This window comes from Mercenaria mercenaria, chromosome 16, assembly GCF_021730395.1.
Source record: "Mercenaria mercenaria strain notata chromosome 16, MADL_Memer_1, whole genome shotgun sequence".
NCBI lineage: Eukaryota > Metazoa > Mollusca > Bivalvia > Venerida > Veneridae > Mercenaria > Mercenaria mercenaria.
In genome coordinates, this window is record NC_069376.1 from 50690949 (window position 1) to 50717963 (window position 27015).

Sequence of the window (27015 nt, forward strand, 5' to 3'; positions counted from 1 at the left end):
ACTTTGATTTAATCAGCTTAAGTCCATAGAATGTTGTTAACATTTCTATGTGCATTTAATTTTACCTTTTAATCATGACAATTAACATTTAAATTTAATAAAAAAAACATTTCAAGCAACATAAAATATAACATTTTCATCAAATTAAAACAAAAATGATCATCCAATATATATCATATATGTGGTACATAAGGTGTCCAAAGTGGTACATAAAGTGCTGGTACATAAAGTGTCTGGTACATAAAGTGACACATTCGATTTTGACATATATCAGCTGTTTCCGCAGTTATGTCCCTTGTTTGGAAACGTCATCATGGCGGACGTTGAGGCGAAAGTTCTGAAATGCAAAGATTATTTATTAGCAGATTTAGATGATTCAAAGGTATAGATAAATATTTTTCATTTTATCTATGAGTTTATGTATTTTCCCATCAGTTATACCTTATTTTATGGAAATTCACTGGTTAGATCTGCAACAATCGTCTCCAGTATGCTCGGTAGCTGGATAATGTCACTAGTTTTCGCGAGCTTGCAGTCGTCGATTTCAAAAAAAAGGAAAACGAATAGCCTTCAACAAATAGATAAACACACCCATGCAATATTCAGAACACAGCCGTTAGATAAACAGATAAAAAGAATTGTTGGAAATTGTGAAAATCCTGACATTTTGAAGTTCAGAATCTGCAATGTCAAATTAAGGCAATTTAAGGGTTGTTTCAACTTCTTGTGATAGTCCAAATAATAGGACATTTCGGGACAGCGTGATAACATTTGACTGTCGTTGTCTCTGCCACGTCCAAACTTATTCTGCATATTTCTGTTAGGAAATCCCCAATGAAAATGTACAAAGCATTTGTAATGCTTACATCTCTGATAATTAATTTATGTTGACATTAAAGCAGAAATTTGCCTTACTGACATTTTATGACTGTATATTTTGTGTTTTGTTTCTGTAACTTAATTAGTGTCTTATCAACAGTCTTCTGTCATTGAAAACGGTGTCAGGGTAGATATCTTCTTGCACCTGTCACATCATATTTTCGAAGATTTAAGTCTCTTATTTGAAATGATGGATTAAATTCAACCCATATGAAGTTTGTACATAATATTAATATTTAATTTATTAAAGCAGGTGAGTCTGACCAAAGAAGTATAAAATATACAGAATGGGAACTGGCTGTAATCTCGCGTGATCTCGTGTCAGAGCGTGAATCGGCGTTATCTTAGTCACAACAAACATCGGCGAGCACAGAGTTACAATTTGTACCTTTAAAACTACATTTAAAATACATGTTAGCTTCTTCAGCAACATAAGTTTAATGTGAAATAGTCTTAAGACACAAAATACACGTTTCTTTCCATCAAAAGAAGCGTGGTCATACGGTGATAATCAATTTACCGATGAATAATTGACCGTGCATACAAAATGGCGCGTGGAGAACGCGTCACTTCCGGTAAACAATCTCATTCCGTTGTCACGTTTTCTTGCCGAGATTTGCTCTACATGCCTTTCAAGTTGCCAATCTATTTATTTTATAGCTCTTTGGTCTGACCAGTATGTTATGACTTTTTTGGATTTTTTAAAGTCCGCGTTTTCTTAACAGTATAAAATGAAGATACGTGTAAGGCATAGAGGGATGACAAGTATAAAATATCAGATCATAAAATAAGTCATCCTGATAAGCGAAATGAGTAAGGCTATTCTTGTGGCCACAGGTGGAAGCAGTGATATTTTTACCAATGCGTCTTAGACACAATTATTTCCATGGACGCATGTTTTCATCCACAGGACATGTACGCTAAATTTATTACAAAACACACATAGTAACTGAAACTACGAGAAGATACAACAAGGGGGCATGCCAAGAAGCTGTTCAAACATAGACCATGGCCGGCAGAATCAATTATCCAGAGTCGTACATTTGCGGGTTCAGACAAACAAATTTTTGCATTTTGCTTGTCCATGGACAATTAAAAATTGAGCATCTGCTTTCTAAAATTTGACCGAAATTCCAATTCAGACACTTGAAGCAAAATGGACAAGTAAATTTTCAAAGTTACTTGTCTGGGACATGTAAAATTTTCTGAGATTTTGCGGGCCCTGTAGACCCAGACTGGACATAGAAAATTCTCCTTCAGTCACAGAGTGGTCGACATATGGAACTCCTTACCAGAAAGTGTCATCAGTACAAAGACAGTGTTAACATTTGAAAGTTGACAAATACTGGCATACACAAGATATATTGTACAACTTTGAATCGGACATTGCAACCTGGCTGATAAAGAAATTAGAGCTGATGTCTGATGAACGAGGCAGAGACCAGCCTTCTATCAGCAGAGGAGTTATGGTAACTAACCAATCTTTGCAGCTCTGATTTATTACTGAGGTAAATCACTATTATGTTGTACAGGTAAACAAACGTCACAGAAAGAAAATGTTTCCGAGTCCAAAGGAAAAACCAAAAATAGAGGCAAATCAACAAATGCTGTCAGGTTTTTTTTCAGTATCAATAAGAATGCATAACCTAGCACATCAGACACTGCCTCAGCGACCGAGTTTAATTAAAGTAACATGTATGTATCTAAATCAAATACTGGATTTAGAACTTAGTTTCAGTCATTTTTGTTTTATTTTGATATGGTATTCAAGGGTATTACAAAGGATAAATACAGTACATTATATTGAAGTCTGTCTTGAGCTTGTTCAACGGAGTGAAGCTCGGAATGAGCTATTGGGAGCACTTGTTGTCTGTCATCATCAATGAGTTTGGACATGATTTGTAGCCCAAAGAATCCTGGGATGCGTACATGGAAATTTGTAAAAAAAATCATTGTAGTAGTAATGTATCTTGGATACAGTATGGGTCTATGAGCCATATACATTTAAATTTATTACAATGACCATATTTTCTGAGGAAAAAAATGCCAAAAAAGTCATTTTGAATTTCTTTTACCCCTTCAGACCAGGAGCCATCCAGATCCTTAATTTAAAAAAAAAATATTTATCATTTATTAGCCGTCTCTTGGGCAAGTGAATAATCGTTCAGAAAAATCTCACTTCAAATCCCAGTTGCAAACAGTTTATGCACACAGCTGAGCTAAAACAAGATCAGATAGGGAAAGTTTGTCTCACTTTAGGTCAAAAATGAAATGTCAAGAAACATTTAAAAAAGGTGTTTGTTATATGGGGTCATATGTGAGACATAAAATTCCAAAGGGTTTTAGCTTGCGCTTGAATATTAAAAAAGTTGCAGCTGTTGAATCCTCTCAAGGTAGCTGATCTACGGACACTACTACTAAAAGCCTAACAGTGGTGTATTTTCAATGAATACAACACAATAGCAAAAACTGTTGTACCCAAATACACGCACAAACATCTGTGAACACATTCAGTAACAAGTATTTCATCTGTTCCAATGCAATATTTAATATAATGACACAAGAACCAAGGGTATTTAAAGCTTAACATTTGCTTAATTCGTTCAAATTTTATTCCTTTTGCAAATCAACTGGAAAGAACAAATAAAGTACGTAAATCACAAAACTTGTGTAAGCGGACAAGAAAACACTGGTTTCTAGATGTCTCAAAATCTTAGTTTTAGAAATACGACAAATTCTGTTTGAGTGTCAAATTATCTACGGACACTACGAAATATGTTGATCATGTGCCAACTTTGACTTTGACTACATATGATATATTAACTAAAAATATTAACTTTTTTGAATTCTACAATGCACAAAGTTCTGTAATGATTTTCAGGATAAATATTATTATGTTTTGGAAGTTTAAACATTGAAATTGAAGAAAAAACAAATTTAAATACTACTTATGACAATTTCTTTTTGATTCTGATGTGCTTTTGGTAAAATTTGCAACTTATTGACAGGTAAAAGCCTTTTCTAGAACCTAAAGGTAATGTCTGAAACAAAATCTGAACAACAAAACAGTCAAATAACTATAAATAAATGTTCAAAACAACCATCCGAATCATCTACGGACACTACCAAATACGTTATGGTGTGTATGAGTAGGTTGACAGCCCTTATATCAAGCGCTTTTGCCACTGTATTCATGAGTCACACAACATCAAGCTGTAGAGAATAAAATGAATGAACTAGCACCCAGAAAAGTGCTATTTAGATATTCCAGTTCAAATATAACCACAAAGTCACAAGAAATGTATTAATTTTAATAGAAAGCATGAACAAAGTAAAATAAGGTGGCTTATGACATTATACATTCCTTGTGAGAATGTACTGGTGCCTAAAACATGTTTTATTCAGCTGAAACACTCAGTACTCTGTCACATATTCTAAATGCAATCCACACACCAGACATCAAAGACAAAGGAGATGGCACAAACAAAAGATAATGGAATCTGTTTATTTCATAGATTTAAGTTTTTCATATTTATTTCAGCTGTAATGTATCAAGTACCATTCTTAAATTTCAGTTTCTGGGTGTTTGGACAACTGCAGTGAAAAAAATCTATCTGTATTGTTTAGTTTCTCTTTGTGTAGAAAGTGCTTTTCCTTAATTTTAGTTTCCATTTGTATGGGTAATAAAAGTTAAAATTTCTATTTATATTTTTTAGTTTCTCTGTTAATAGAAAATGCAAGAACATGTAACATCCATTTAATGATTTCGGCTGCTCTCGGTACAGAAAATAAATTTTCTTATAAATTTAGTTTCCCTTTGTAAAGGTAGTGCAAATATTTGAAAATGCTAACTATATCTATATTTCTAGTTACTCCCTCTGTAGGTCTAGGATGTTGAAGAAAATGAAATACCCATCGTTGATTTCAGTTCCCTTGAATACAGACAATGTCCTTTCTTAAAGATTCAGGTACTAAATCTGTTCAAGATATCATTTTCTTTGTATCCAGACAAAAGCTACTTTACCAAATGTTACATAGTGCTGACTGAGGATGTACAATGTATGCAACCTTACTTTTACTTTTATTTTGTTTTTAGCTCACCTGTCACATAGTGACAAGGTGAGCTTTTGTGATCACCCTTCGTCCGTCGTCTGTGCATGCGTGAGTCAACAATTTCTTGTCTGCACAATAGTGGTTTCATTTATGATTTTATTTTAACCAAACTTGCACACAACTTGTATCACCATAAGATCACGGTTCCTTTCTTGAACTTGCCAGATCCCATTATGGGTTCCAGAGTTATGGCCCCTGAAAGGGCCAAAGTTAGCTATTTTGACCTTGTCTGCACAATAGCAGCTTTATTTATGATTTGATTTTTATACGCCCAAAGGGACGTATTATGTTATGACGTCGGTGTCCGTCCGTCCGTTAGCAATTTCGTGTCCGCTCTGTAACTCTTGAACCCCTTGAAGGATTTCAAAGAAACTTGACACAAATGTTCACCACATGGAGACGACATGCAGAGCGCTTGTTTCGGATGACTAGGTTCAAGGTCAAGGTCACACTTAGGGGTTAAAGGTCATATGAGTGTGTTTGTGTCCGCTCTGTAACTCTTGAACTGCTTGAAGGATTTCAAAGAAACTTGGCACAAATGTTCACCACACTGAGACGACATGCAGAGCGCTTGTTTCGGGTGATAGCTTCAAGGTCAAGGTCACACTTAGGAGTGAAAGGTCATATATGACTTTGTTGTGTCCGCTCTGTAACTCTTGAACTACTTGGAGGATTCCAAAGAAACTTGGCACAAATGTTCACCACACTGAGGCGACATGCAGAGCGCATGTTTTAGATGACTCGCTTCAAGGTCAAGGTCATATATGACTTTGCTTTGTGTATATTGCTCTGCATTGCAGTGCTCTTGTTTTTATTCGGCAGATCCCTTTTTTGTTCTCTTTCAATAATTTTTTTTGTTTTACTTCCCTTTTTTGTTACTGTAAATAGCTTATTTTGAAACTTTTTTATTATTTTGCCATAGGGAAAAACCGAGACCACTTTTCTGTGGTACAACATGGATGGTACCTCCAATTTTTAGGTGTATTTTGACATAACTTTACCTGGTAAGAATTTTTTTGTGGACTTAGAATTTTTTTCTGGATTTTCTTCTTTTTGTTGTTCCTGTCCCACGGCTACTAAACGCTAGTGCCACCACCAAATTGTGGTGATAAGGAAAAGAGCTATCGACATTTCCATGGTGCAGCTATCACCCGTTTCTACTCGTAAACACGTGAGTAAAATTTATATTTTATCTCATATTTCATTGATAGAACTTTTTTCGAAAATCGGACAATGTAGTTTCATGTAACAACACTTTTACTACAGGTTGGCTGTAATTTCATTGAAATATTATGCAAATTGTGGCGCCAGGAGCTTTTCTCCCAAATTTGACAGTGGCACATTTTCATATCGGCCAGTATTCGATCACCATTCTGATGAACAGACACACTGTAAGAACATATCTGCGCATGCAAATGGTGTAGAAATGAATTATACGTATTCCCATACACCAGACAATTACGGAAAACACAGTAAAAAGTTAAAACACGACTATTTTTGAAAGTGGTGGCGCTATCACTCAGGTGGTGGCGCTATACAGTAGTGGTGGCGCTGTTGTATATGATTAGTGGCTGATATATTCAATTTAAATATATGAACATGTCTGTCTGCAAGCCCCGGACATTTCTATAATAATCGATGTTATCAACCTATCCCACACTACATCCAAATTACGTTACTCAACAAAATACATGTAGTAACCTCTACATGATCGCAAAATAATCTACATGTATATGGATTCAGATTGTACATCTAAGCTCTATTGATTAATCATATTTAATCGATTGAAATTGAAAATGTATTGTACTCACTTTTGAGAAAGGTCTTTTGTTTACAATGACATGCAGACGACATATAAAACAAAGGGGAGGTGGGGGGTAACTTTCAGAATCTTAATATAACAAATAAATTCTACACTATCTTCAGTTTATTTCCTGGACGCAAATCTTTGTTTGAAATAAACGTATTGCTACTATTTTTCTTGACCTGAATTTAAAGTACCATTACGTTTGTTTTTAAGTAGAATATTTAAAGGTTAGAAATAATTCTACATAATCATGTTAAACAAAGGAAAATAGTTACTTTGACTACAAGAGTCCCAAGGGTCTGTGAATATTTTGTTCTTTTTTTCTTGGATAGAGAATGTTTCATAAAGGTAAGTTAACTATGATCGTGTTTTTCTTTCTTTAATAACATAATTCATTGCAGAAAAATTATCAGTTAAAGAATGTTGGTGTTTGTTTTCTTTCGGATGCGTCAGCAGTTCGTATTATTGAATGCCGTAACAGTGCCACCACTACTGTATAGTGCCATCACTAGAGTTATAGCGCCACCACTTTTAAAAATCCTGGTATATTTCTTCTAACCCGAGATTCTATTATTCATGGTGTGTGCGTATATAATTATTTATCATTTCTACATCATTTGCATGCGCAGGTATGTTCTTACAGCGTGTCTATTCATCGGAATGGTGATTGAATACTGGTCGATATGAAAATGCGCCACTGTAAGATTCGGGAGAAAAGCTCCTGACACCACAATTTGCATATTATTTTAATGAAATCACAGCCAATCTACATGATCTATAGTAAAAGTGTTGTTACACGGAACTACATTCTCTGATTTTCGAAAAAGGTTCTATCAATGAAAATATAAGATAAAATATAAAATTTACTCACGTGTTTACAAGTAGAAACGGTCGATAGCTGCACCACAGAAATGTCGATAGCCCTTTTCCTTATCACCACAATTTGGTGGTGGCGCTAGCGTTTAATAGCCGTGTGTCCTTTGGGCTTCAACAGTCAAGTTCTTTAAATTTTGCTCCCATCCTCTGATGTAACTCTTCGGGCGTATATTGCCCCGCTTGGCGGCGCTCTTGTTACCAAACTGGCACACAACTTGTATCACCATAAGCTCTTGGTTCCTTTCTTGAACTGGCCAGATTCCATTATGGGTTCCAGAGTTATGGCCCCTGAAATGGCCAGAATTAGCTATTTTGACCTTGTCTGCACAATAGCAGCTTCATTTATGATTTTATTTTAACCAAACTTGCACACAACTTGTATCACCATAAGATCTTGGTTCCTTTCTTGAACTAGCGAGATTCCGTTATGGGTTCCAGAGTTATGGCCCCTGAAAGGGCCAGAATTATCTATTTTGACCTTGTCTGTACAATAGCAGCTTCATTTATGATTTGAATTTAATCAAACTTGCCCAAAACTTGTGTCACCATAAGATCTCGGTTCCTTTCTTGAACCGGCCAGATCCTTTAATTGGGTCCAGAGTTATGGGCCCTGAAAGGGCCAAAATTAGCTATTTTGACCTTGTCTGTACAATGGCAGCTTCATTTATGATTTGATTTTAACCAAACTTGCACACAACTTGTATCACCACAAGATCTTGCTTCATTTCTTGAACTGGCCAGATTCCATCATGGGTTCCAGAGTTATGATCCCTTAAAGGTCCAAAATCCGCTATTTTGGCTTTTGCAGCCATATAGAGACTTCATTTATGGTTTTATTTGACACAAACTTCCAAAATATCTTCAACAACAATACATCTTGGATTCCATGACAAATCAGATCCAGTCGTAGGTTCCAGAGTTATTTTATATCTGATTACCTCCCCTGATTGTAGTCAAAATGGATTTATATCAGTAAGTACTAATAGGACTTATTTGAAATTTCAATATTGTTATTAGTTGGACTGAGACAATCAGGGTAGATAACTATGGACTGATTTTATGTCAGATTACCTCCCTTTATTTTGAATTAAAATGGGTATATCTCCGTAACTAATGAAGATACTGATCTGAAATTTCATTTATGCCAACAGATTTATTTGGCAGATCCTTCTTTTGTTCTCTTAAACAATTTTTTTTTTTAATTACTTCCCTTTTACATTACTATAAATAGCTTATTTTTAGTAACTTTTTTATTATTGGCCATAGGGAAAAACCGAGACTGTGGTACAACATGGATGGTACCTCCAATTTTTAGGTGTATTTTGACATATCTATACCTTGTAAGAATTTTTTTGTTTGTTTTTGGTTAAATTTCTTCCCTTTGTTGTTCCTGTCCTTTGGATTTAGATATTTTTTCAATCTGACTAAAGTACATCTCCTATTACGCTACGCATAGGATCTGAAAACGAGCTATTGATAGCCTCGTTCTGACGACCCTTCCGCTAGCCAACCAAAATCTTACTTACAACATTCTGCAAGCTTAAAAAAGCTTTGGTTTTTAATATCTACAATTCTTATGTCGTAAATTGTCAGATAGCCAGTTAGCTCAGTCGGTAAGACACTTACTCTGTAAGCCAGGGGTACTGGGTTCGACCCCTGGATTGACTGTAAAGTTTTCTTACTCTTTGAGATTCGAACAAGTCGTCTGATTGGTTCAAATAATAATAAATTTGCAAAAATAAAAATAGCAATACTGGAAATCCAAAACATACAGAAGACGTATGTGAATGGGTCGTTCTCAGATCTTCGTTTAGAAGATCAAGTACTTTAGTCAGAGTGATATTTTTTCTGAGGACCTTCTTGTCCTCAAGTGCAGTGATAACAGGTGAGCGATATAGGGCCATCATGGCCCTCTTGTCTATTAAAATTGATACCTTAATCGCTGCCTTAGGACTAGGGTAAATAATTAATATCTTCTAGTAAATTTGAATATAAAAATTTTGTTTCAGCCATGATACATCTTTAAATGTTTTTTCAAGATACATTTTAAAAGAAGTGTTGACAATAAATACAGACTTAATGGAAGTGTTAATTCTGAATGTAATTCTGTATGTAGAATTGTCGGATTGTGATGATTTTTGGTGCATGAGTGTGGTTGTGCTCAAGTTAAATAAAATATTTATACAATGTACTTCATTTAAACGTGACTTGTGGTTACATTTAATAGGAAAATTTTAACAACACATTTCTGCTTGTTAGTTCATTCATTTTATTATACACAACTTGATATTTGTGTGATTCATGGACACAGTGGCAAAAGCTTGTTATAAGGGTTGCCAACCTACACAATGTCATATAAAAAGCAGGTCTTTCTTTTAGTACCGATATCGTTTAATAAACTTATTAAACATGAAAAGTACTTTATCTTCAACATATGTAATGCATATGCCTAACATTGTAGTGTCCATAGATCACTAAACCCTGAACAAAAATGAACTGCAAGAGATTTCTTTTGCAATAACATGTTCAAGAATTTAATGTATTTTATTAAAAATGTGTTTATGCATAAAAACAAGTCCTTTTGAAAAACTCTATGTATTTTTTTTAAGTTTTGAAGTATATATTCAGATGTAAGAGGCAAATGAGGCATTAATACTGATTTATTCAAATATTAAGCAGACTACATAAGCCTTAGATGATAAATATTATTTATTTAATTGAAAACAATAAAACATATATGACAACATCATTTCCTGACTCCTATTTGCAAAATTACTCGATTTTAAAAATATGATCTACGGACACTATGATCTACGGACAAATATGAACCGGTCGCCATGAAAAAATGCAGAAAGCTAAGGTTTCAAGCTCTGCTATTTTCATTTATTGCCAGAGTCTGAAACAAAAAACAGTAGAAACATATCAATAGCTCGTACATGTTAATAGAAAAACATGCTTAAAATTGCTATCTACGGACACTACCCAATGGTGTACTTCGATTATTAGTTCCTGAAGCTTAACTAGAGTTTTGGCAAGTAATTGTTTGTATCTGTTGTAAGGATACATAATCACTGGTGTCATAAATAATGAATATAAACATGATTTGGGAAAGATATTGCTTTGACATCTCCACAAACTCAACAAATGTAATACCAGAAAAAGCATAACAATGACACTATTTCCATAAAAGATGCTACCCATGAAAATACTCAATATGATAATGAATGGCATCAACAGAATGTTACCCGATATATATAATTATACATTGGTTACCTTAAAAATGGTTTCTTTTCACATACTTCTTTACCACATATTTTCAGTTTTTGGCTTGTTTAAAATGACACAGCATTACATCAGAAGAATGGCCCTTTTAGCTTACTTTATGCATAATATATTTAAAGTGGTAAGTCGAAACCTAATAGTTTCAAACAATGCCACTCATTATATTGTATTTACTTTTTCTTGTAAAGAGATGCAAGAGTATAACATCAGCTCATTCTACTTTCCCTATCTGATCTTGTTTTGGCCGACAACGATCAAGCAACGACATACAAAACTGTTACAGTAGTTTTTCTCTACCCAAATAACAATTCAATCTGTCTGCACTGCAGCCGCAAATTACCTACCCCCCCCCCCCCCCCCCCCCCCCCCCCCCCCACCCAAGAAAAAACCGCTTAGTTCTAAGTGTTTCTAAATATTCAACCCTTTTTTTTTTCATTTTTTGGTTCTTGTGTTTCTTGATATTGTCTCTTAGCAAAAACGTTGCCTAAATTTGAACCATAGACTTTTTAGATCTAGAATATTAATCCAGGAGGCAGGAAACAATATATTTATTTGTACTGTAGCAGTGTGTATATAATCATGTATATAATTAGTCTATGATACCGATTGTCCGATTAGCTCAGTTGGTAGAGCATCTGACTTGCAAGCAGGTCGCAGGTTCGAGTCCTGTATCGGGCTGCACATTTTTCAGCTCCTATTACAGTACAATCTGATTGGTTTTTTAGCTCGACTATTCGAAGAATAGTCTAGCTATTCTACTCACCCTGGCGTCGGCGTCGGTGTCACACCTTGGTTAAGTTTTTGCATGCAAGTACATACAGCTATCATGTAAAGGTATATAGCTTTGAAACTTATTTATTCTTTTTCTAGGTCAATTACCAACCTCACTGGGTCAAGTTCCATAACTCTAACATGTATTTTGAGCAAATTATGCCCCCTTTTAGACTTAGAAAATTCTGGTTAAAGTTTTACATGCAAGTTACTATCTCCAAAACTACTGCAGATATTGAATTGAAACTTCACATGTGTCTTCAGGGTTATAAAACTAGTTGATAGCACCAAGTCCCATAACTCTGACCTTCATTTTGGCCAAATTATGCCCCCTTTTGGACTTAGAAAATTCTGGTTAAAGTTTTGCGTGCAAGTACATACAGCTATTACTAAAAGGCATATAGATTTGAAACTTATTTTTTCTTTTTCTAGATCAATTACCTACCTCACTGGGTCAAGTCCCATAACTCTGACATGTATTTTGGCCGAATTATGCCCCCTTTTGGACTTAGAAAATCCTGGTTGAAGTTTTACATGCAAGTTACTATCTCCAAAACTAATGCAGATATTAAATTGAAACTTCACATGTGTCTTCGAGGTTTTAAAACTAGTTGATAGAATCAAGTCCCATAACTCTGACATGTATTTTGGGCAAATTATGCCCCCTTTTGGACTTGGAAAATCCTGGTTAAAGTTTTGCGTGCAAGTACATACAGCTATTACTAAAAGGCATATAGATTTAAAACTTATTTTTTCTTTTTCTAGATCAATTACCTACCTCACTGGGTCAAGTCCCATAACTCTGACATGAGTCTTCGAGGTTTTAAAACTAGTTGATAGAATCAAGTCCCATAACTCTGACATGTATTTTGGGCAAATTATGCCCCCTTTTGGACTTGGAAAATCCTGGTTAAAGTTTTGCGTGCAAGTACATACAGCTATTACTAAAAGGCATATAGATTTAAAACTTATTTTTTCTTTTTCTAGATCAATTACCTACCTCACTGGGTCAAGTCCCATAACTCTGACATGTATTTTGGCCAAATTATGCCCCCTTTTGGACTTAGAAAATCCAGGTTAAAGTTTTACATGCAAGTTACTGTCTCCAAAACTAATGCAGATATTAAATTGAAACTTCACATGTGTCTTCGGGGTTATAAAACTAGCTGATAGAATCAAGTCCCATAACTCTGACATGTATTTTGGGCAAATTATGCCCCCTTTTGGACTTAGAAAGTCCTGGTTAAAGTTTTACATGCAAGTTACTATCTCCAAAAATAATGCAGATATTAAATTGAAACTTCACATGTGTCTTCGGGGTTATAAAACTAGTTGATAGAATCAAGTCCCATAACTCTGACATGTATTTTGGGCAAATTATGCCCCCTTTTGGACTTAGAAAATCCTGGTTAAAGTTTTGCGTGCAAGTACATACAGCTATTACCAAAAGGCATACAGCTTTGAAACTTACTTATTCTTTTTCTAGGTCAATAACCAACCTCTCTGGGTCAAGTTCCATAACTCCTAACATGTATTTTGAGCAAATTATGCCCTCTTTTGGACTTACAAAATTCTGGTTAAAGTTTTACATTCAAGTTACTATCTCCAAAACTAATGCAGATATTGAATTGAAACTTAACACGTTTCTTCGGGGTTATAAAACTAGTTGATAGCATCAAGTCCCATATCTCTTATATGCATTTTGGTCAAATTATGTCCCCTTTCAAACTTAAAACTCTTTTGAGTAATAATTTTCTGCTTCTGTGACATATTGTCTTACGGACAGCTCTTGTTGAACTCCTGATGATCCAGTGATTTCATCCAGAATGAAATGTAAAACAATACACAATAGTTAAGGACAAATATAAACTTACAGGAGGGTATGTGGGTTGTTTTTAAAAATATTATGAATTTGTTATTTTTTCAGTTGCTGTATGTACTGAAGAAACTTTCACAGCTGAACATTACCATAGATATTTTACAGGTTAGTAGTTTTACTGTACATAGGGATAGTAACATGTGTTTTTGGCTCACCTGTCACAAAGTGACAAGGTGAGCTTTTGTTATCGCGGGGCGTCCGTCGTCCGAGGTCACATTTTTCATGGGATCTTTATGAAAGTTGGTCAGAATGTTCATGGTAATGATGTCTAGGTCAGGTTCGAAACTGGGTCACATGCGGTCAAAAACTAGGTCAGTAGGTCTAAAATTAGAAAAAACTTGTGACCTCTCTAGAGGCCATATTTTTCATGAGATCTTCATGAAAATTGGTCAGAATGTTCACCATGATGATATCTAGGTCAAGTTCGAAACTGGGTCACGTGGGGTCAAAAACTAGGTCAGTAGGTCTAAAAATAGAAAAACCTTGTGACCTCTTTAGAGGCCATATTTCTCAATGGATCTTCATGAATGTTGGTCAGAATGTTTATCTTGATGATATCTAGGTCAAGTTCGAAACTGGGTCACTTGGGGTCAAAAACTAGGTCAGTAGATCTAAAAATAGAAAAACCTTGTGACCTCTCTAGAGGCTATATTTCTCTATGGATCTTCATGAAAATTGGTCAGAATGATCACCTTGATGATATCTAGGTCATGTTTGAAACTGGGTCACGTGCGGTCAAAAACTAGGTCAGTAGGTCTGAAAATAGAAAAACTTTGTGACCTCTCTTGAGGCCATATTTTTCGTGGGATCTTTATGAAAATTAGTCAGAATGTTCATCTTGGTGATATCTAGGTCAAGTTCGAAACTGGGTCACCTGCGGTCAGTAACTAGGTCCGTAGATCTAAAAATAGAAAAACCTTGTGACCTCTCAAGAGGCCATATTTTTCAAGAGATCTTCATGAAAATTGATCAGAATGTTCATCTTGATGATATCTAGTTCAAGTTCGAAAGTGGGTCACGTGCGGTCAAAAACTAGGTCAGTAGGTCTAAAAATAGAAAAACCTTGTGACGTCTCTAGAGGCCGTATTTCTCAATGGATCTTCATGAAAATTGGTGAGAGTGTTCAGCTTGATGATATCTAGGTCATATTCGTAACTGGGTCATGTGCGGTCAAAAACTAGGGTCAGTAGGTCGAAAAATAGAAAAACCTTGTGACCTCTCTAGAGGTCATATTTTTCATGAGATCTTCATGAAAATTGTAGAGAATGTTCACCTTAATGATATCTAGGTCAAGTTCAAAAGTGGGTCACGTGCCTTCAAAAACTAGGTCATTAGATCAAATAATAGAAAAACCTTGTGACCTCTCTAGAGGTCATATTTTTCAATGGATCTTCATGAAAATTGGTCAGAATTTTTTATCTTGATGATATCTAGGTCACAGTCATATGCTCAAAAACTAGGTCACTATGTCAAATAATAGAAATAACTATGTCATACTCAGTTCAACACTGGGTCATGTGGGGATAGGTGAGCGATTCAGGACCATCATGGTCCTCTTGTTTTGTTTTTGTTTTTGTAACATCTGCAGAATCCCGAAGGATTGGTTAGTGCCTGAGCCCTGTAAGGCGAAGATACCAACATATCCCTAGGTGCTCTCACTATTCTGAACAGAACAAAAAATATTTAGAAAAGCAGAGTGACAAGATCGGCACTTTTATGCAAGAATGTTATTAGGCTGACAGAAAATTGTTCAAGTGTGCATCACTACAGTATCATGGTTCAGATTAATAAACTTTCGGATTTTAATTGTTCCTGTAAAATTACATTGTTAAGGCTTTCATATGACATTGGATACACACTTCCTTTGTTATATTTTCAGAAAGATTATTAACAGGGAATGTTTGGCAATGTACTAGATACTGACATCTGTTTTATTTATAATAGTATATACTGTTAAGGTCGCTTATGCATAGATTAGCCTGTACGTTTAATGTCAGTCTCTGACTACTGCACCGAAAAATCGTAAGTTGGGGACTCGTCCGGGATGTGGACTTTATCTCGTGCCAAAAAAGGCACTTTCTATGCCAAAATGGCTTACATGTCATCATAAATGTTGACTTGTGATGAGAGGAAGTGTTACGGTCGCTTACGCATAGCCAGTACATTAAATTCCAATCTCAGAGAACTGCGTCAGTGTTGACTCTTTGGCTGAGTGGTAAGAGCATTGGACTATTACCAGAGCGACCTCGGTTTGAATCCCACTACATGCAATTTTGATTGTTCATCATAAATGCTGTGCCCTTTGATTTGTTATGGCTAAAAGTCCTAAGGGTATTTCTGCGCCTATAATCAAACTTCTGAAACTTAGTCAGACACACTGATTTTATAAATGGATGTAATTTTAAAAACCAAACTGTATTTTAAACAAGAGTAAAGTTTTCTTTCTCTCTTTTTTTCTAGAGCACAGGTATAGGCAAGATAGTTAACACATTAAGAAAGCGAGATGGATATGTGGCTGAAAGAGCCAGAGAAATTGTTCATAAATGGAAAGAAATGGTTAAAGAAGCCAGTAGGTTACAGGAAGAGGAAGATGAGCAAAGTGACAATAGTAAATCTCAGAGTGAAGCTGAACAGTCAGCCAATGAAAATGAACAATCTGAAAGCGAGGCAGAGCAGACAGCCAATGAAAATCTTGCTTATAGAAGAGAGAGCAAACATGATGGATATGACAGTGAAGTTGAACATTCTACTAGTGAAAAGGAAGACTGTAACAGTGAAAGTGAAAAAGAAGATCAAGATACCTATGAACATCACAGAAGAAACAAAATTCATTCTGACAGTGCTAATAATGATAGTGAAAATAATAGGTCCAGCAGTGAACATGAAAAAAGTTATGAATCTTCTGACTCTGAAAAAATTTACAAGCATAAACATTCTTCCCACCACAAATCTCAGGTCCATGAAAATAAATCAATAAAACACAGTAATAGACAACAGTCTGAATCCTTAAAAGACACTGAAAAACATCACTCTGGAAGTAAACATTCAAACTCAAATAAAGGTAGGTACATTGATACAAGCTCAAGCTCAAGTAGACATGATCCAGGTAAGAAAACAGAATCAGAAACTAAACATGAGAAATATAGAGAGCATGGGTCTAAGGATAGGAAACATAGCAGAAGTATAACAGACAAAGGTGAAGATGAACATCATTCTGAAAACAGGCATGATAAACTTAAACTTGATTCAGAAAAAAATAACAGTAAAGAAAAACATGGTAGAAGTGCTAGTGAATCTAGAAAACACAGCAGAAACTCCAAAGATAAACAAAGCTCTGAACAAAGTGAAAAAGTCAGAAGCTCAAAAGATCATCAGAGACAAAGTCATTCAGGGAAGGATTCTCATGTGTCTAGCTCTAAAGTAGATTCCCATAGTTCCATTGATCGTAAATCATCTACCTCAAAAATGATTGATTCCGAATATACAAGCGGTGAAAAGTACAAGTCTCATGACAATAGAAATTTAAGTGATAAACTGGACAAAAATAAAGAAAAGCCATACAGAAATGAAAAGCATTCAGCCTTAAGTGATACTAAAGATAAAAACAAAGAAAAAGAGGATGGACATAAGCATGCTAATCATAAGTCACATAGCGATAAGGTTACAAAGACTGAAGATAAGCATGAGCATAGATATGAAGACAGAAAGTCAGGCAGTGATGTTAGAAAAGTTGACAGACAAAAAGAAAGTAAAAGTCATGACAGAAGTAGAAGTGATAAACACAGTTCTCACAAAAAAGAAGAAAATAAGCATTCTTCTCATCATAAAGATGAAAAACTGAAACATAAAGAGTTGTCAGCAGTTAAAAAGGAGGTTAGTGACTATGTTAAGACTGAAAAGAAAAGTTCCAGCGAAAACAAAAAGGAAAGGAAAATATCAAGTTCATCTAGTTCATCAGATTTTAAGTCAAGGTCTGTTAGTAGAGAGTCATCAAGGTCAAACAGTGTTGGTAGAGAATCAAGGTCAAGATCTCATAGCAGGGAAAGTAGTAGGTCACACAGTGTGGAAAGTGACCTGTCTTTAAAACAGTATCAGTCAGTAACAGATGACTCCTCGGAGAGTTCAGAAGAGTCTTCTGACGAATCTGCAGCTGATTCAGAAATTCATTCCAAAAAGTCTCACTCAGATCGACATAAACACAGACACAGTGACCATAGACACAAGTCTTCACACAAGTATGGGAATGATAAGGGTCAGGAAAGGAAGTTTGAATCCAGTGATGGAAAACATGGACATAGAGATAAAGAAAAATCTAAAACTTCAGGAAGTGGTAGGAGTGATGAAAATAGTAAGAACATTCGTGAAGGTGAAAGAAGTCATAAAGTCAAAGAAAAAGAATCAGACTTGGGCAAAAGTGAAAAACATTCTGATAGAACAGGAGAATCACACAGAAAGAGTGAGCATGACAAACACAGAAAGAGAAAGTATCATAATATGTCTGAGGATGATAATAACTCTGATGTTGATAGAAGTAAGGACGGGTATGAAAAATCCCTTGAATATTCTTTAAAAGATTCAAGGGAAAGTGGGAAACATTCCGAATCACATTCAGGTAACAGAGACAAATATAGTAAAAAGGAAAGAGGTGATGAAAGCTCAAAGCATTCTGGTTATAAATCAGACAAAAAAAATGATGATAAAAGAAATAAAAGTGCAAATATTAAAGGTGTAGATAGTAAAGAAAAGGTGTATAGTGTAAGTACACATCATAAAAGCTCAAAAGACAAAGTCAGTGATAGCTTTAAGCATAAAAGTGCCAGTGATGGTGCCAATTCAAAAGACCCGCAAAGACGGTTCAGCAGCAGCTCAGGTTCACATGAGAAACATTCAGACAAGAGTTCTAAGCATGTTGCTGAATATGAATCTGAACACAAGAGCTCAGGTAAAACATATATTTCAGAGAATAATTGTGATAAAACTTCCAAGCATAGTTCAGGGCATAAATCTAAATCAAGTAGTTACAAAGACTCTACGAAAAGAAAAGAGTCCACTTCAGATTTTGAAAAAAGCTCAAAAGACTATGAAGAAAATAGATCAAGGTCTGATAAAAGAGAATCAGAGTCAAGAGGTGGGAAAAGCTCAAAGCACGAAGGAAGTAGCTCTAGATCAGATAGCTTAAAAGAGTCCAGAAAGAGTGAAGAGCAAAGCTCCAAAAGTAGAAAAGATGAAAAACATGGTGATGAGAAGAGATCTAAGTCTAGTGAACATAAATCAAAATCTCACAGTCATAAAAGTTCAAGTCATAGTAAAGAAAGAACACATGAGGAAGATAAGAAACAAGAAGATAGCAATAAGCCCAAACATAGCAAGAGCATAATTGAAAGTGATGATGAAACTGAAGCTGTTTATATGAAACACAAAAGTTCTCACTCACAAGAAAATAAAACAAGTAAGGTTTTTAGCGGACACGGTGACCAAGAACAAAGATCAAGTTCTAAGCATAGAAGTTCAAAATCAGATGGTTGTTCGGAATCTCATAGTAGTAGTATTAAAAGTAGCTCTGAAAATAAAGACAGAAAATCGAAAAGCAAGGATAAAAGTAATAAAAGTTCTCATAGGGAAAAATCTGAAAGAGAAGATAGGCATTCTAAAAGTCACAGAAGTCAGCATGATCTGGAAGACTTCGGTGAAATAGAAGCTGATTCTAAAGATGAAAAAGAAAAACATGGGTCAAGTTCCAAAAAGCATAAACACAAACGTGATAAAGACAGGGATTCTAAATCACATTCTAAGCTAAGTAAAAGACCAAAGGTTGAACCAATGGAATTTGAAGACATGTTATGTTTTGATAATTCTGATGCTGTTGTTACAGAAAATGCTAGTAGTCCAAAGAAAATATTTGAAAAACCTTCTAAAGAAGAGGAAGAACAGAAAGCGAGGTATGATCAGATAAGGTCAAAGTTCAAGGTGAAAAAGAAATGGGAGTCAAAGACGGAGGGATTAGGTGGAAAGATTGAAGGTGTAAAGCGGAAAGCAACAGATGGGCAAGATTCTCAAGCAGCAAAAAGACAGGTTAGTGTTTTTAAGTCAGTACAAGTCCAGTTCTGCTAGTTGTATTGTTTCTCTATTAGGTGTCAGATCTACATTTAATGTAAAACTGAAAAAGAAAGAAAAAATGATTTAAGTTTGTGTAGAATAAATGAATTTATTGCAAATCATTTAAATGAATATCGTAAGAAATTTGCCTTCCCATGACACCCTGTGTGCCAGCCAAATATCAACATTTTGCACACCCTGTTGATATTTTACTTGCTTCCAAAGCATCCCAGTTTTATACTTCCAGTGACAGGACAACAAAATTCTAGAAACCAGTACATATATTTGGCAATTTTTAACCAAACCTAGTAAATTAACATAATTTTACAAGCAATATCAAGTCAGACTGATGACACAAGAATTACTGCCATAGATTGTATAAATAAATGTTTGGAAGGAAATTTTGTTAAAAAGCCCAGTTTAACTTTGTTTTCGGCATGCACTTGATAGCTGCTTATGAAACAGGTTTAGTGTGCCTTTAGTTGATACTGACAAACTAGACTGCTAATACCTCTCCTCGTGTGCCAATATTGCCTGAAGGCACATCAGCCCTCCATGATAACCTTGTCAGTCACTTTTGTCCCCATTTTGTGTGGAACATAATTTAAAATATTATAGTCATGATAGCCAACCACTTGGAAATAATACTGGTATATACAATTTTGGGGGACATATTTAAATTCCCAGTGAAAACTCTTGTTTTTCAGATGAGTGGTGATCTTGCCAGTTATCTCCCCTCCACACAAGCTCATTACAGACCTTGGAGGTACAACGAAGTACCAGATAAGTCAGGTAGGTAAAACTGTCTGACAAGGATGAAAAATGACTTTTGTTAAGTGAAATATCTCTGGCTTTCTCAGAAGTGATGGCTTTAAGCTTACTCATGACATGAAAACTTCGAAACTCTGATGATAAGTAAAGGTGTTTCATCACATATCTTAATATAGAGGTCAGTTACTTAATGTGAATTTTAATATCCGGGTAGCTTAGGCTTGAATGGTTTAACCAAAAATATAAAGTAAGTAAAAAGCCTTTGTAAACTCTTGTTACTGGTTTTGGGAAGATATCATTTACCACTTCATTCTGTGACATTTCTTTTAAGTGTGCAATAAAGATAAATGGAATACATATTTATTATTAACTATAGACATCTAGAAATGCATCTACTGCTACGCTAACTTTCACATCTAAAAGAGCACCCTGCCCCTTTTAAGGCAGCACCGTGCCCTTTTTGAGCGTTAGAAATAATACTATTAGAATAAACTTTGGTCCACTTTACAGAGACACATTGCTACAATTATGGCAACTAATGTGTTAACTAACTTTATACAAGAAACATTTCTATTTTATTTTATAGATAAGATATAAGAACAAAAATGACTACCTTTGAAATAGTTCTTAAAAGTTAAAAATCCACTTCAAATATTTGGTTTTCTTTTTTCATGGGCACATCTCTCTAAATTAAGGACATGTTTAGACACATTTAACTTTAACCCTTATGATAGAAAATAGAGAATTTTAAAACTATTAGAAGTTTCATTAAAATCTACATTGTAAAATTTTCTATTAATTAAAATGTCATCAAAATTGTGTTTCTTCTTCATCATGTACATAGACTCTTTTTATGAAATCATGTCAAAAATATTAAAACTGGGTGTCCAGTTTCCAGATAATATGATTTGTCACAGGTTTTTGCGACTTCTTAGAGGCATGTGGTCATAAAATAATTACTATATAGCAAAATTGAATTAGAATTTCTTTTTTCCTTTAATTGACTGAGTAAACTAGTGAAAATAAAAAAATCGGGAATCTGTTTCAGGAAAAAATATACCAGAGTGTTCCATTTATGATTACAAAATGTCTTACTTTAAGCTGAGAGAAATGATCCAGCCGGTTATCTGATGTCGAAGAATACAAGAACTGCAGTGTATTCTGGGAAGAAACAGACTATGGTAACAGGTAAAAGAACTTAGTGATTGACCTGATGTGAAATTTTGTATTCAGATAAAACCAGTTTCTGAAGTTCAGGCAGGTAAGAGAATATTTCAGGGAATATAAATATATATGCCTTTGATTGTCTGTCTTTCCGTTTGTCTTTTTTTTTTTTCATACCATTGCTTATATAGTCAATATCTTTAGATTTTATTAATTTATACTATCAAAATTTAGTTGCAAATGTTGAGATTGAGAAATACAAACGTCTGTATCCACAAATAAAGCTTTTCAATCTATCGAGACAAACAACAGCCTTGATGTTGAATAGACACGAAGCAGCATCTTATTGGAATATTGGTTATATATTTCAGAGATGCATTCACTGCATGACATGTGTATCAAGGTGTTGCAGGACAATATTGACTGTAAGTATTTTTATGATTTAAACCAGTTTTTTTTCAACATTCTTTTTAATGTTTCTTGTTATAATTGTATCATTTCTTACTGGTACTGAGTTTTTGGGGGAATTCTTGTAAAATTTCTGACTCTTACAAGATGCAGGTATCTAAAGTTAATGTTAACAAATGTTCTACCCACTTGAAGATATGTTACGCTGTTATAGAACACTAATACAATTTATAGAAAAAAATTGGGCTTGTGTGTGGGGGTGGGGGGGATTTTAGGCATAAAAAGAAAAGATTTTTTCAGGACAGTGTCAAACATTAAGGGCTCTGAGTGATCATTACAGTAGCAGTCTTACACTTTAAAAAATCTTGGCAAAGGAGTTGTTGATATATTTGAATTGAATGCCAAGCCCGTCAACAACCTAACATAATGGAATGTAACAACCAATATTTCAGATATTGACTATGTTGGTGGAATACCATTCTATATCCTGAAACCTGTACTAGAGAAGTGTAACCCCAAACAGCTCTATGATTTAGAGGACTATAACCCGGTAAGTATACAAGTGTATGTTTGAATGTAAAAATGTTTAAATGTGCAGAACTTTTTAAAGCATGCCAAGAAATTATTGCAAATATTTTAACCCTTTTCATGCTGGACACGATTGATTTTGCCTTTGTGGCCACTTTTGATCATGATCAGCCTGCACATCCATGCAGTCTGATCAAAATCTGCTCTGTTTGCCATTCAGTCAGTGTTTTTTTGGTAAGCACCCCTTTTAACAGTTAATGGTACTGTCCAAATTGAAAGATGGACAAGTTCATTATAGAAATTTAGCAGCTTAAGCGTTAAGTAATGTAACCATTAATGTAGACCTACATTATGTACTATATTAAGTATGACTATTCATTTTCAAATTTGAGATTATTCAAGTATGAAAATTAAGTGAATAGTTAATGCAGAGGTTTTTCCAATCTGTGATAATGTAATGTGATATATGATGTTAGTAATAATGAAAAATATCTTCTGTGTCAGACTGAAATAAATTTTGTAACCTAGAGAGGCAGCATATGCTTGAAGTTAGTGAGAAACTAATTTTCCGGGAGTTCATGTTTGACTCAATCCATGAAATAGCAGTATGTAAGTCCTGTGATAGGTATTTACTTTGTACTTCCAATTGTGACACGGAGGAGTGCAGTTTGCAATATCTGTAACTTTGGCATAAATTAGTTTAGATTATCCGCTTTCTGCATTTTTCTGTGAACTTACTAGTCTGAAGATTGATTGAAGAACTAAGAAAGGGATTGACATCAAACCTAGAATGTAGGTAGATGGCAGTTAGAAGGAGTGCAGTGAACAGTCAACATAAATCCAGCATCTATAACTTTAATAGAAATATTGAAGGATCATATTGTATTTGACTAATTGGTTGTTAGGGTACATATATGTTTCTCTTTAATGTGAAAATCTCATAAATTTTAAATCAATGAATTCAAGTCTGGATGAATTGGCATACACAGTTTTATGCCAACAGAATTAAATGCTTGCATGGTAGTTACAGTTAATATTGCAACAATGGATTAAAAGAATTACAGATACTTTGAGTTTGTTTTGTTTTCTTTCAGCATTTCCTAGAAGATTCTGACTGTCTGTGGAAACTACACTGTGAGAGAGAGTTCAAAGGTGCCAAGCCTGATGAGATGGAAAGTTGGAGAGAACTTTATCTGGTTTGTATTCATATGGTTTTAAAAACAGTGAAGCATTTTTGCATGCTTTTGTTAAACTCTACTCTTTCTAATTGGTACTTAACTTTTAAGAATTATTTTTATTGGGATCTCATTTTCTTCTTGAATCACTTGTCCATCTCCACTGTGGATGTGAGGAAGCCATCCGTCTTAATGTCCAGTTCTGTCAGGTTGCTGTTGTTATCTGAGATACTGAAGGGTACCAGATGTCTTCCTTCACAATTCAAGCTAGAATATCTTCATACAGTCTAGACTCTACAATTGTTTACAACTTGCAGTCGTGTAGGTTTTACTTAAAACTCAATAAAAAAACCCTCATTGGGTCCTTATTTCATGTCAAAATGCAGTCATGCTGGCTTTCTGAAATATGTTGATTCTACCCAGGTGTTTCTACTTGCTTATTTTAATGACAGCAGGATTGTCTGTAGGTACTCTTCCATCTTTAAAGCTAGAAGAATGCTATATTACCTCAGATGACAGTGTAGCTTAAAACCAGCAAAATCAAATGAACAACATTGCAAAGAATGAAGCTGTCAAAGGTTTTTTATGCCCCCAGTGTCAAAGACCAAGAAGACACATTGCTTGAACTGTCAATCCATCAGTCCTTCAGACACTCTTGTGTGCTCACCTCCTACAGTTTTCATCTAGTTCAAATGAAACATTGTGTGAATCCAACATGAAGTGGACATGCTCATTTTGTCTGTACTGATTACTGTTTTCAGTAAGACTTAATGTTTTGGACTTTATACTTTTCTATCAGTCATTTTCAGGGGTATGTGTCATACAATGTTAACATGATTGTTATTTCAGTAAAAGGTGTATTTGTTTTACAGAGAAAAATGGATGAACGTGAACAAAAACTGAAGTCTATCACAGCAAACATAACTAAATCCATTAAGACTGCAGCTCCAGGTAAGCTATCTTGTAAGCTCAACTATTCGAAAAATAAGGAGAGCTATCCTACCCACCACAGTGTCACACCTAGGTTAAATTTTCGTACCGGTCCACATTTTGACAAAACTTTTTAAGACAAATCTTTGAAACTTTCAACCCTTGTGTACCATTGCCATGTCCTGTTTTAAGCAAGGGTTCATAACTCCATCAAGGATTTTGGACGAATTATGGCCCGTTTTTAACTTAGAAATCTTGGTTAAGTATTTTGTACCAGTTCATATTTTGTGTAAACTGTTTGACATATGACTTTGAAAGTTTTATCACTTGTGTATTATAACAGTCTCTATCTGTAGGCAGGAGTACAGTACATAACTCTGTCAACTATTTTGGCTGAATTATGGCCCTTTTTAGACTTGCAAATTGGTACAATTTTCTTACAAGTCCACGTTTTGTCATGAGATCATGAGATAGGTTTTCCTCCGAATGACCTCTTTCTCATTACCAGTATATTTGTTTGCAGTTAGGAAAACTCAGCTTGCATTTATTGACCATGTTGCCAAGCCACCAAGAGAGGTTAGACGTCAGCAGGCCAAGTTTGGAACATCAAATGTAATTATGAGTGGGGGAGATGGCAAGAAGCACAAATTTACTGGTGTAGATATGATAGCAATCGGCAGAGCTAAACAGCAGATGGCTGAGAGAGGTAAAGTATTGCAGTGTGTGTATGTAAGTTTATTGACAGTTGCCACTGGTAACTGGTATAGGCAACTCCTACATTTATAAGGGAGTTGTTTGTGTTCTGTGCTTTAGATGATAGTGTAAGACACAGAAGATGCTACCAGTTACACGAGCATGCCAGGTGTAAAGCACCCATACAGTCACATGACCTTTGTCTGCAAAAGTGTTAGTTATTTAAGTGGAAGTGGGTCCTTGATTTTGTAACCCATAGTCTCTTCAGTCATTGCATATATAACATTCATCTACACAAGTATTACCATTCTCAGGTATGCATTATTCAATTACAGCTATTCCATTTATGAGTGGGTTGGTTTTGGGCCTTTAATAAATTCATAGTACTGTGTAGTTGTATGTGGCACTGTACAACCAGAATTTAAGGATAATCTTACAGGCCAGAGCTTAAAAAATAAAAAACTTAAAAACAACTTCCCATAGACTGCATGATGGATCTTCACTAAACTTGTTCTCTCACTTCCTTTCAAATGGTTCTGCTCCACATCCGTTAGGGGTGTCTCAAGCTAATAATATAGAAAAACCTTTAAACATCTTTTTCTTTTGAATCATTTGATAGATTGTACCATCCTTGTATGGTCCAAATGGTTCCACTTTGCCCCTTATATGGTCTTCCAGAGCCAGGAAAAAATCCCCTAAACTTTATAAATATCTTTAAATGAACTGCATAATGGAGTTTCACCAAACTTGGTCAGAAGCAAGGTCAAGGTTCTTCTCAGTTGAGCAACTTGGGCCTCTTGTTTTATAAACAGTTATATGTATTCAAATCAGGCATGTTAGGGTAAGCCTTCTCCAGAATTATTTTGATTTCTTTTATTTCAGCGAAAAAAGCACCAATGATGCAAAAGACTTTATCACTGATGAAAAATGTGAAGAGAAGATGATGTGGAAAGGTGTCCTCTGTGTAACCTAGCTAGTTAAATTCCTCTGTAACAGTTTGTGCTGTCAGGTTATTGTTAGTCTTACATAACATCATTTGGACTGTGATAGCTGGCAGGTCATAATTGTTACAGAATTGAAATTTTGTACTGTGCCCTCAAGGTAACATAACTAACAGAAGTCTCAGTGTAAAGTCTTGGAGGTAACAGAGTTAGCAGTAGTCTTCAGTGTAACAGTGTTAAAAATTTTGTCTGTGCCTTCAGGATAACACAACTAGCTGAAGTATATACCCACTGGATTGAGTCTTTCAAGCATGTTTGGAGTCCCAAATGTAACATCATGAAGTGTAGGAGTATTGAGTGTAACAAATAAAAGATGTCTGTATTGACTAATTGGAGGAACTTTCATGCTCAGTAGAAAACAGTTTCAATGAAAAAAAACAAGTTGAATAAGACGTTAAGGTTCACAGTAACATTTTTTTTAGCTGTTGATGAGTCTTCAATTAACAGGATTTGTATATGATTTGATTATCAGGACGGTGTAAATGTAAGAAGTATAAGAAATCTGAAATTTCAGTATACAGATTTCCCTAGTGGAAAATATGTAATACACTTCCAATCTATAAGGTATATATACACTCCCACAATGAACAGGAGACAAAAATGCAGTTTGGAGCAAAAATAAATATATATTTATACCATAAT

At 34.9% G+C, this 27015-nt stretch overlaps 1 protein-coding gene across 1 annotated transcript; it reads left to right on the forward strand.

The window, feature by feature from the left end:
* The first annotated feature begins 304 nt into the window (after nucleotides 1-304).
* On the forward strand, nucleotides 305-27015 carry LOC128549704 (filaggrin-like). Its single transcript, XM_053527057.1, has 11 exons — nucleotides 305-382; nucleotides 13656-13712; nucleotides 16068-19679; nucleotides 20411-20495; nucleotides 21576-21662; nucleotides 22010-22063; nucleotides 22499-22596; nucleotides 23669-23770; nucleotides 24622-24700; nucleotides 25203-25385; nucleotides 26255-27015. The coding sequence occupies exons 1-11, from the start codon at nucleotides 314-316 to the stop codon at nucleotides 26314-26316; spliced, it is 4488 nt and encodes a 1495-aa protein (XP_053383032.1). The 5' UTR covers nucleotides 305-313; the 3' UTR covers nucleotides 26317-27015.